This window comes from Panthera tigris, chromosome D1 (genome assembly GCF_018350195.1).
Source record: "Panthera tigris isolate Pti1 chromosome D1, P.tigris_Pti1_mat1.1, whole genome shotgun sequence".
In the NCBI taxonomy this organism is placed as follows: Eukaryota; Metazoa; Chordata; class Mammalia; order Carnivora; family Felidae; genus Panthera; species Panthera tigris.
In genome coordinates, this window is record NC_056669.1 from 63,937,938 (window position 1) to 63,950,585 (window position 12,648).

The window sequence follows — 12,648 nt, forward strand, 5'->3', positions numbered from 1 at the left end:
CTCCATAACTGTGAGAGAATAAATTCCTATTATTTTAAGTCCCCCAGTTTGTTGTATTTTGTTATGAAAGCCCTAGGAAATGGAGGCACTTGATGCCTCAGCTTGGGCTGCCGTGACAAAATACCACAGATTGGGGGGCTTACACCACATCTATTTCTCACAGTTCTGGAAGCTGGAAGTCAAAGATTAGGTACCCCCAGGGTTGGGTTCTGGTGAGGACTCTCTCCCTCGCTTGTAGATGGCTGCTTTCTCACTGTGTCCTTACATGGCAAGTGGAAAGAGAGGAAGAGCACCAGCTCTCTGATGTCTCTTAGCTAATCCCATCTCTTAGGTCATCCCATCATGATGACCCCATCCTTGGGACTTCATCTAACCCTAACTACCCTGCAAAGATCCCATCTACAAATACCATCACGTTGGAGGTTAGGGCTTCAATATATGAATTTTGTGGGGTATACAGTTCATTCCATAGCACTTGGTAAAGTAGTCCTTTTACATCTTTGTTCCTTGACTTCCTCATCTGTAAAATGGGGATAATAATAGTACCCACCTCAGAGAACTGTGGTGAGGAGAAAAGGAATTCATAGATATAATATTCTTAGAACAGTACATACTAAATGCTATATATGATATTAGCTATTACAATGATTTATGAAACTAATCATATCGTTTTGAAATTAAAGTACTCATTTTCATTTTTTCCATGTTTAATTCTCAATTAGTTCACTAATTTGACAGATTATATTTCCCTAAGCTGCTAAACACTGATTTCACACTTAATCAAATTCTCTTAAACATTTCAAATTAAAGAAAAGACCTTATACATCTAGCAAGTAAAATTCTCCTAATACTTAAACACTGTTTAAGCAATTGATTGGCTAATTTCCCTAAACATTTCAAACTGAAGTCACAAATCTAAAGAGTGATTACATCAAACACTTCAAACATCTAACACAGTAGGTGTTAAACAAAATGGTTCTCAAGCACTGTTAACTCTTCCAATGCTAATAAATAAAATCATATACTTTTAGATTACACTACTTTAAGCATTTCAACATCTTAGAAAATAAATTTCTAAACTTAGTATATTGGATTTTCCTGAGCATTTAAATGTTCAGTAAATTTAACAAGTCAACTTTTCCTAAATGTATCTATTAAAATCATAAATCCTGTAATTTTTAATATATTATAAGCACTTACCTCAACATAAAGCAGAACTGTGATAACAAAATGTGTTCTTACACTCAAATAAATATAACTTACACAAAAAAGCATCATTACTTCATTGTTTTGAATTCTTGTTTGTTATACCTTGCTGGTGTTACAAAGTTAATTTTCTAAGTAATACGATCAGAATTACCAAGTCTTTGGTAGCACCTGAGATTACAGATGGCCATTGAGAGGTCCAAGTCCCAAACTGCAAAGGTAGGATACCTGTGCATGGACATGGGGAAGGGCGTGGATGGCCCCCTGGAATATTTCACCAGAGCTGTGCTTTAACAAGGCAAGTCCCTTCTTATGTTGGCTTATAGTTGGCTTCTAGCTGTACTGTCAGTGGGAGAACACCGTGCTTTTTTAGTGGGATTGCATGTCACAATCCAGTGCATCTCATATATCCTAGGAACCTTTCAACTTTCACCCTGACCCAGTTTTTTTTATAACTTTTTTCCTTTTTCTTCTCCGACTTGGGAAAATGGAATCCTGTACACATGCACATGTGTGCAACTGCGCGCGCACACACACACACACACACACACACACACACACACACACAGTCTCTCCCCCACCCCACACACACACCCATACATAGCAATTTCAATCAGGCTTCTTGATGAGACTTCATTTACTCTCTTTTCTTCCTCAGTGGCCTGTTTCTCTAGCCATTTACTGACAACTGCAAGCTCTTGAGGATAGGGTGTGCATTGGTCATCTTTGTGTTTCTAGTGGTCCTCACATTTGCCTGGTGCTCCATAAATGTTTGTTGAATGAATTAATGAATAAATGTAACAAATTATAAACTCGGAGTAACAAACTCCAAATATCAGCTCAACTCCCATCAGGTAGAGTAAGCTTTGCCTTGCAATAATTCACTAACTTGGCCCTTCATCTGGAAACTGTGACAGGACTCCCCTATACCTTTTTAATGACACCTCACTTATAGCCCTTGCTTCTTGCTTGTTTCTGATGAACCTTCTCAGTAACAATGTACATGTCATACATGCCGCCACCATTCACCACCTTTCCCCTCAAGGTTGACTTCACAGTGGATGTTAATACACTTTCCTATGAAGTCTGTACTGTTCAGAATTATCCTCTGAATTGGAAATCCTTTTTAGAAAGACTCTGTGATGGGGTGCCTGGGTGGCTCAGTCGGTTAAGCATCCAACTTCAGCTCAGGTCATGATCTCACACTTCGTGGTTTGGAGCCCTGCATTGAGCTGTTAGCTCAGAGCCTGGAGCCTGCTTTGTATTCAGTGTCTCCCTCTCTCTCTGTCCCTACCCCACTCATGCTCTGTCTCTCTCTCTCTCTCTCTCTCAAAAGTACAAATAAACATTAAAAAAAATAAATAATAAATAAAAAAAAGAAAGGCGCCATGATGTAGTTGGCATTCAGGGTATGATAATTTGCTGTCCTGGGCATGGTACTTAAGAGCATACATTATGAACCCGTAAACACATGATAACAAATCCTGGCTCTGCCACTCACTACCTTTGTTATTTGGCCTTTCTCAGACTCAGTTACCTCTGTAAAAAATGTAACTGTAATATTTATCCCAGAGGGTCCAGGCAAGCATTGAATGAAGTAAGCTATGCAAAGCTCTTAGGATAGAGAAGAGCACTTGAGTGCCCTACAAATAGTAGTTACTACCCAAATGGACTCTCCTTTTCCAGCTATCACCCCAGTCTCCTGACTAAAAGAATAGTCACATTCACCCTGCTTTATTTCTTTAACATGATTCTTAAAAGGGTGAGGGGCAATGAAGAATAAAGAATGCCCGCTTCGGGGAAAGAAAAAAGAAGCTAATCATATTGTAAGCAGGAGGGCCTGATGTTTCTTCATATATTTCCAAAGCAGTGCTAAGTAATAGTCAACAAAATCATGAGATTTTTGTGATTTTTAAATAAAAATTTTAAATACAAGCTTAACAATAATAAGCCCATGTAAGATTGAATCATGTAATGAGTCACTTCAATTTTTGACAAGCCTCTTAGTTCAAAGCCCTTAGACACTTCCTGTAATCAAAACCCATTTTCAAATTCACAGGAAGATATTATCTAATGATCCACTCAGTCTTTTCATGTTCTTAATTTGGGGTCAGTTTCAATGGCCTGTCTCACATCAGCTGTCATTTTTGTGATCGAAATGTCACTTCACATTACGGTTTTCATTGAGACAGTTCTCATCTTTGGTTTCAATTCAATTTAATTTAAATCGGATCTGTATGTCTCAGGACAATTCAATTCACTTAAATTCCCCTCTGTTCTGATAAGATTGTACCCACTACTTCCTGTTGATGCCACTGAAGTTCCTGATACCTTCCAAGCCCCTGGTGCTTCCTGGGAGGGCACTGGTCTGATAACAAGGACACTGCTGCTTCTGCCCACTGAGATGGGCCTGGTGCCAGCTTGGAACCAGCTAGGCCAGACTTATGGCCACCAATGTTTGTGCTGCCATTGCTGTCAGTCTCTACCACCCTGTCCCCCCACCAAAGCCCTACTGGGTCAGTACTCTTCTGAACTGTAGAAAAATCTTTCCTTACGCTTTATTTTATAGAAATCTTGGCTGAGAAACAGCTCATTAGGTAGTAAGAGTATGGGAAGTTGTTGTAATTTACTTACTTCATTTTCTTTGGTTTTGTTGAGCTTTTCCGGTCTTTCCCCCGACAAAAGACAAACAAAAGAGGTTGGGCCACAGCACAATTCACCCATGCCACATTCAAAACTACCCTTCTCCTGTAACAACCGAACTACTTTTTCCACACCTGAATTGTATATCTGACTTTCCCTAGGAAAAGTTCATTTCCGAGAAGCTTCTCTTGCAAGACCCCTGGTAGAGACGACCACACCACCATTCCACCAGACATCGAAACTCCTTTATCCTGTCAGCTTGTGGGCTGGAAGACCAAAAACATTCTGGGGCCTTCATGGCACTGTCCAGAGTAAGAACACAAAGGATACTGGGACCAGACAGGATCAGGGCCCAGAAAATAAACCCAACCATAGAAGAGGGAGATCCAGCTAAAGAAGAGAATAGGCACCCCACAGTATTCCCAGGGGCTGCGTTTGATTCCAGTTTTCCACAAGGAAACTCGCCAAGTGAGCAAAACCCAGCTGTGGAGGTCAGGTCAGAGCTGCCCTATAATTTGGCCATTTGGCTGCTTCAAATGCTTCAAATGGAGAGGAGAAACTAAAGTCAGAACAGGGAAGACTGAGGTTGTGCATAAAATTGAGGGGGCAAATGAAGTACATGGGCAGGTCACTAGCCGGGGGAATCCAAATGGAGTAGTAAGGTTGGAAGCTGTAAGTGGGCTATGGTATCTGCTGCATGCTACTGGCTCAGACTAGGATTTCTTAGTGTTCCTTCTCCTGATTTACAGTATCTAGAAAACCAAGGCAGAAGCTCAGATGTATAGACTGGACTTACAGAGTGAATTTAGGAACAACGTAATTGCTAAAGCATAGACTTTGAAGTTACAAGTCTTGGGTTCAAATCCCAGCTCTGACTCATAGTAACAGTATGGCTTTGGGCAGATTAATCTTCCTATATTTTTATGTCCTCCAGTAAAGAGCCTCGTAGGGTCCTTTTAAGGATTTGTAAAGTGCATATCTGAGCACCTGGCACATAATAGGTACTCAAAACCTGAAGGAATATGGCACATGGCCTAGTTGGCTAATAGCACAATTAATTCTTTGGTGAGGCTAAGCCTGTTGACAGTTTGCCTTCCCAGATAAGGAAAGACTCAGGGACTGGCAAGCTGGGCCTGCAGGTATGGGTCTCACAGCTGAGAAAAGGGGCTCTGGGAAGATCCTGCAGGATGTAGGTGGTAGGCTGGGAAGGAGAGCCATTCATGGGGTGCTCCAGAGCATTAGCTGGTCTGGGAAGGTTGTTTTGAATCACAATATAAGACAAATATCCATTCACAGTTTCCTCCTAGACTCAGAAAGGAACATCCCTTTCCCAGGGGTATGGGTGTGCCCAAGCCCAGGCACACACTTTACATTCGAAGGTCACAGTCTGTCTACAGTGTATGCTCTAGCTTTTATTGCTCTAAGTTTTAGCCTCACATGTGAACATTTGATCCTTGAAATGCAGTCCATGTATTCTAGTTTCACAATGTTTGTGAATCTCCCATAGTTAATATGTATATTTTTTGTTATTGCTGTGTCCTTGGGACTGATTCCAGTTTTCTTTCTCTCTGGGACAGCAGCATTAATACCCCTAATCTATACTGGAAGATGCTCTGAGTTTAAATTAAATTGATGCTCCACTGAGTGTGAAACATGAGAGATCCTGCTACTCTAAGTCTGGACTCCACTGAAAGAGCCCATCCTTCACAGCTTGAAGAAAAGGAATGGATGTGGCACCGCACAGACGCCCCTCTCTCCTCCCCAGCCTTACTTCCTCCCCTTCTATTCCTCACTCCAAATTCTGCCACTTCCTCCAATGGGCCAAACATACACCTTTCCTGCTGTTGTGCCTTTGCACAAACTCTTTCCTCTGCCCAAATTGGCCTTCCCTCCTTCTCTCCTGATGGACTCCCCTTTAGCCTAAACAGCCCAGCTTGACTTATCTTTCAGAATCCTCTCTGTAGACCTCCCCAATCCCCTTGTCCTTCCCTATGCATTTTATGTACAACTCTGTCATTCAGCTTCTCACATTCTAACTTCTCCCCCTGTGAGCCCTTTGAAAAGGCAGCATGTGTCTCACTCATGATATCTATATCCCCAGCAACTATCACAGTGCCTAGCACTTATTTGGTGCACATTAAAAAATGTCTGGGTGATTTGTAGTATATCTTGAAATCTAGAATTCTAATACCTCCAGCTTTGTTCTTCTTCTTTATTTACTTATTTATTTTTAGAGAGAGAGAGAGAGAGACAGAGTAAAGCAGTGGAGGTGCAGAGAGAGAGGGAGACAGAATCCAAAGCAGGCTCCAGGCTCTGAGCTATCAGTACAGAGTCCAATGCAGAGCTTGAACTCGTGAATTGTGAAATCATGACCTGATCTGAAATCAGATGCTTAACCAACTGAGCCACCTAGGCGTCCCTTCAGCTTTGTTCTTCTTTCTCAAGATTGCTTTGGCTATTCAGGGTCTTTTGTGGTTCCATACAAATTTTAGCATTATTTGTTCTAGCTCTATGAAAAATGTTGTTGGTATTTTGATAGGGATTGAATTGAATCTGTAGATTGCTTTGGATGGTATGGACATTTTAATAATGTTAATACTTCCAACCCATGAGCATTGGAATATCTTTCCACTTGTTTGTGTTGTCTTCAATTCCTTTCATCAGTGTTTTAGTTTCAAAGTACAGGTCTTTACCTCCATGGTCGTGTGACCATGCTAGGTATTTTATTCGTTTTGGTGTAATTGTAATGGGGATTGTTTTCTTAATTTTTCTTTATGCTACTTTGTTATTAGTGTGTAAAAATGCAACACCTCTCTGTATATTAATTTTGTATCCTGAAACTACTGAATTCATTTATCAGTTCTAATAGTTTTTTTTGTAGAGTCTTTAGGGTTTTCTCTATACAGTATCCTGTCATCTGCAAATAGTGAAAGTTGTATTTCTTTTTACCGGTTTAGATGTCATTTATTTCTTTTTTGTTTGATTGCTACAGCTAGGACTTCCAGTACTATGTTGAATAAAAAAGTGGTAAGAGTGGATATTCTTGTCTATTTTCTGATCTTAGAAGAAAAGCTCTCAGTTTTTCACCATTGAGTATCATATTATCAGTGAGTTTGTCATATATAGCCTTTATAATGTGGAGATATATTCCCTCTAAACCCCAAAAAGTATGGTACAGATACAAAAATAGACCCATGGATCAATGGAACAGAATAGAGAGCCCAGAAATAAACCCATGCTTATATGGTCACTTAATCTATGACAAAGGAGGCAAGAATATGCAATGGGGAAAAGACAGTCACTTCAATAAATGATACTGGGAAAACTGGACAGCTACATGCAAAAGAATGAAACTGGACCACTTTCTTATACTGTGCACAAAAATAAACCCAAAATGAATGAAAGACCTAAATGTGAGACCTGAAACCATAAAACTTCCAGAAGAAAATATAGGCAGTAATTTCTTTGACGTTGGCCTTAGCAACATTTTTCTAGATATTTCTCCTCAGGCAAGGGAAACAAAAGCAAAAATAAACTCTTGAGACTACACCATAATAAATTTTTGAACAGTGAAGGAAACCATCAACAAAACAAGAAGGCAACTTATGGATGGGAGAAGATATTTACAAATGATATGTCCAAAAAGAAGTTAATATGCAAAATATATAGATAACTTCTATAATTCAGTACCAAAAAACTCCACAAATAATCCTATTACAAAATGAGCAGAGGACCTGAATAGACATTTTTCTAAAGAAGACATACAGATGGCCAACAGATACAAGAAAGGATGCTCAACACCACTAACCATCAGGGAAATACAAATCAAAACCATAATGAGATATCACTTTACACCTATAGAATGGCTAGAATCAAAAACACAAGAAATAACAAGTGTTGGTGAGGATGTGGAGAAAAAGGAACCCTTGTGCACTGTTGTTCACTGTTAGTGGGAATGTAAACTGGTGCAGCCACTGTGGAAAACAGTACTGAGGTTCCTCAAAAAATTAAAATTAGAAATGCCATATGATTCAGTAATTCCACTAAACTCCAAAGAAATTACCAAAATTCCAAAGAAAACAAAAACATTAATTAATTTGAAAAGATACATGCACCCCTATGTTTATTGAAGCAGTACCTACAATAGCCAAGATACGGAAGCAGCCCAAGTATCTATCGATTGATGAATGGATAAAGAAACTGTGGTGTGTATGTCTACACATATATAATGGAATATTATTCAACCATAAAAAAGAATGGGATTTTGGCATTTTGTGACAACATGGATGGACCTAGAAAGCATTATGCAAAGTGAAATAAGTCATAGACAAATACCATATGATTTTACTTCTATAGGGAATATAAGACACAAAACATATGAATAAACCAACAAAAAAATGTCTCTTAAATACAGAGAACAAATTGGTGGTTGCTAGAGGGGAAGCAGGTGGAGGGGATGGGTGAAATACATAAAGGGGATTGAGAAATACAAACTTCCAGTTCTAAAATAAATAAGTCATGGAGATGAAAAGTACAGCATTGGGAATATAGTCAATAATATTATAATAACATTGTATGGCAACAGATGGTGACTACACTTACCATAGTGAGCACTGAGTGTTGTATAGAATTGTGAATCAATACATTGTACACCTAAAACTAAAATAACACTGTATGTTAATCATACTTCAGTTTTAAAAATAAAAGAATATATATGGATGAAAACCAAAGCATTCTCTTTGTTTCTTCTTCCTACAGAAACGATGACTATTGGTAAGAGGATTGTTTGTGCCGAGGACACAGTGGGACAACCACCTTACAAAGATCTTAAGTAACTTTTCCCATCGAACAACACCCGGACAACTGCAGTGACCAAATGCTGAGCTGTAACCACAGCAATAACTGGCCCTCTTTCCATATTAGGTTTGGTGAATATGAATGGCCTGGCCATCCTCAAGTGGCCTAAGGTGGTGTGCTGCAGGGGAAGCATGACTGTCATGGCCAAGAACCAAGATTGGACTGTGGAAGAAACCACCTGATGTAGTGAGAACACTAAGAGTACCCTAGAGCACTGGGATTCTTAGTGATTAACACGAGGCCCTTGGTGATGGGGTCATAGCACCTGCTCTGGCAATGTCACTCTGACATGATGTTATTTGCTTGAATGCCCTGGAAGGACAGAATACTTAAAAATATATCCAGGTGCTAAATAGGCAGCAGATCTAATTCATACTGGACTACCTTTGAGCTAATAACTGTCTTCAGAAAATAATTTTACCCCAAGAAGTGCTCCAGCTTTGCAAGGAATAGACCCAGGAGAGTCAGAGGATAAACAGGCTGTTCCCCTAGAGAAAATCTAGTGCAAGGAGGGTTAATTCACAGCAAATTCACTGCCCCCTCCCATGCACATGGCAGAGAGTACCAGTTGATCATAGATGTTTCTTGTGCTGCACCTAGATTCTGAGGAGCCAGAATCCTCAACAGCGTTTTCTAGATGGCCAGCAGCCACTTCCTTGCAACTGGTGTTGACATTAGAATGAAAGTTAATTGCCATCTATCTCTGTTAGGGAGGCAAGCATCTCAATGGCATAAGCATTCTGGAATACACTTTCAGGGCATATTTGTCCACCAGGGGAACGGCGTCAAGAACAGGTGTACCATTGTGTGAGATGAGTTGATGGAGAGGTAACACAACCCTCCCCTGAGAAAGGCACAACTTTTGGGCCTTCTTGGTCTGAGTGCTTTCTGGGGTATTTCCATATGCAACAACCCAGGGGCATAGCCTTGGGAAGCCACAGACAGGTTTCCTTTCACTTCCAGACACATATATCACTTTCACAGCACTTGGGGAATGGAAATACCTACAAGAGTGAAGGTCAAGGGCTCTCCCCGGGTATCTCATTCATTACTCAGCTTTTCCTTTGTGACCACATCAGCCAACCCACTGCCAGCTCTGCTCCTCATCCTCATTGCTTCTGCCTCCATACAAATGAAACCAAAGGCCTTAGCATACCTTGGGGTGGGGGGAGGAGGTGGCTGTTACCTAGTGGTCCTCTCTCTCCCATCATGGGTGCAAGGTAATTGGGTATCCCAACCACACATTGCACCACTTCTCCAAGATAACATCCTGGGAAGCTCATTACCTTTGTCTGAATTCACATTTCACTATGGGGCTAACTGGGTAGAAGCAGGATCATTGCATGTCTTCAGAAAGTTCTTATTGCCACAGCTGCCTGGTATAAGAAACTCTACACTGATTTCACATCTAAATAGAGGCCTTTGGTTCTGTAAGGCAGTGTTAACCACACTTCAGCTTCACGTGTTCCCCAGCCTGCCTAGTCCATTTCCATCTCTGATTGGCTTTCAACAACCGGGATCCAAAGAGAACCCAAGGTTCTGCCTGCATCCGATGACATGAGAATTCAACTTTCCTCCCCATTCAGACATCTTCCACCATACCAGTGTTCCAAACCAAAGCATGAAGGACATGTGCCAGCTGGATAGCCAGCAGATATACTGTCTCTAGAGCCAGGCAGATGAGCCCAGAAGAATGGTCCCAGAGAAACCAGACTGGCCACAGCAGATATCAGGCAGCCATCCCAATAAACTTTGACATGTCCTTGGCACTGAGAACCTGGGTAGGAGATCCTGGGGCAGCTGTGCCTATTGTCCCCCCCCCACCCACCCACCCAAAGATCTTCCTGCCCAGAGAGCTAGCAGCCCTGGGTACTACTGAGTATGTTACTGGCTTATTGATATGAAACAGAAGGTGGCTTTGTAGGAGCCAGCAGGCAAAGAAGCCTGTCTGCATGGCAGGCAGGTGGCTTTGTGTCTAGAAAGCTTTATCTAGCCAGTCCAGCTGTGGCCAGAGGCCATTTTGAATTTGAACTCCCTGAACCCATCAGCAACTCTGCCTCTGTTCTCTTGCATTCTGTTTGGTTTCCCTTTAGTTTCCTAGTAAATGTTCCTTTTGAAAAACTCCAACCTTGTCTCATTGAACTTGAAGGGAAGGGGATTCTCCAACCTCTTTTCCAAGATGGAAAAGGAAATTAACATACCTTGAAAAAATGGAAATGGCAGTGAGAGGGTCAGATATTGGGAGAAGACCTTGGGAAAAGCTGGTGCCAAGAGATGGGAGAGGCCAAGTGTCTCCCTACCCACCTGGCACTGATTCTCAGCCCCTTCCTCTTGCTGCCTTTGTCTTCAAGCTGATGTGCCTTGGATGTGTGTAGCTACCTAAGCTTCTCCCCTCCAGTGAGCTGAGCACATTCAACGGGTGATATGCTGTCCAGGAAGTACACTGGTACACAATCAGAGCAGGAATAAGGGAGAGAGGGATAGGCGTGGTTTCTACAATGTGGATGTTTTCAAAATGCTCCAATTATCATGACTCTAAATGGAATGACTTAGTCCTCATGACCATTAATAGAACTAAATTGCATATGAAAATAAGAAAGTTATGCATGTTTTCATACTTAAGCCAAGGAGACTGACAAAAGATAGATGTGGAAAGCTATCTTCATGGCCATCCTGTCCTGCAGTGGTGGATGTCCCAGTTATCTATCACTGCGTAACAAAATACAAAGCTTACTGATTTATAGGGGAAGTTATTACCCCTCATGGTTATGTGAGTTGTCTGGGCTTGGGTGATTGCTTTCTCTTGGAGTCCCATGGTTACTATCAGATGGCAGCTGAAGGTGGCATCATCTCAATGCCCGACAAGGCAGAATATTTATGATGGGTTTATCACTTACATGTCTGGCTCCTTCACTGGGATAACTGGAACAGCTGGTTGCTGTTTGGGCTTCTCCATATAATCTCTCCACATTAGTTTGGGCTTCCTCACAACATGGAGGTCTCAAGGCAGTTAGACTGTTTGCATAGCACTGGCTTCCCCAGAGCTAACATTCCAAGAGGTCCCAGTAGATGCTGCAAGGTTCTTCTAAATAACATTTGACGTATCACAGAGTCATCCCTGCCACATACTACTGGTCAAGAGCAAGTCATCAGGCCAGCCTAGATTTGGGGGAAGAGATTACACAAGAATGGACTATCAGAAAGGGTGGCTCATGAGGGCTACTTTGGAAATAGTGGGGTTAGGAGTGGAGAGGGAGGTGTCACTGAATCAGAAGCCTTCCTGGATAGCTCTTATTTTAAAAGCACATGTAAGTCTTAATACATACAATGGGGGGGGGGAGGGTGGTGGTGAGTGTGGTAGTAATAAAGGGCAGAGGAGAGGGGGAAGGGCTATCCATGGACACTTAAATAGAGCAAAATCTAATGAAAAGCAACTGGTTATCACTGATGCAGAGCCTACCATAAAACAAGAAACTTTGGAGTAAAAATATGATTATCATCATCCTACTGAGAGCTCAAAAGCTTAAGTTGGATGCTTTCTCCCTTTATCTCTGAGCCGAAGGGACATGGGCCACAAATGCTGTCCCTTTATGTCATTGCTACTGCCTTCCTAAACTCTGTCATAGGATAGTTGTATTCATGAAGGCTGGGTCACTGTTGTCAGACAGTTATGAAGGTATGTTTATTCGTAAGAAGGTTATTGATGATAAACCACTGCATCTTATAGCTTAGAACACATCACATTGCTTTTACCATTTCTTTACTTTTTGAAAATTCAACTGTTATTCCAAACAGTAAAGGTAGTAAAACAAAATTATAGTCTTCTTGACTCAATATTAAATTCACTGTAGCTATTATTCCAATAATTATCAATTGCATTAAAGCTATTTCCAAATCAGCATCTGACATAGTAATACTGATAGTTTTTCCTATCAAGTGAAC

General features: G+C 41.1%; 1 protein-coding gene across 1 annotated transcript in view; it reads left to right on the top strand.

The window, feature by feature from the left end:
• Nucleotides 1-9,147, top strand: part of SYT9 (synaptotagmin 9) — a 195,444-nt gene extending 186,297 nt beyond the window's left edge. The window contains exon 7 of the mRNA XM_042959357.1: nt 8,608-9,147. Within this exon, the coding sequence (XP_042815291.1) occupies nt 8,608-8,616 (9 nt within the window). The 3' untranslated portion in view covers nt 8,617-9,147. The remainder of the gene's footprint in view (nt 1-8,607) is intronic.
• The last annotated feature ends 3,501 nt before the right edge of the window (nt 9,148-12,648 follow it).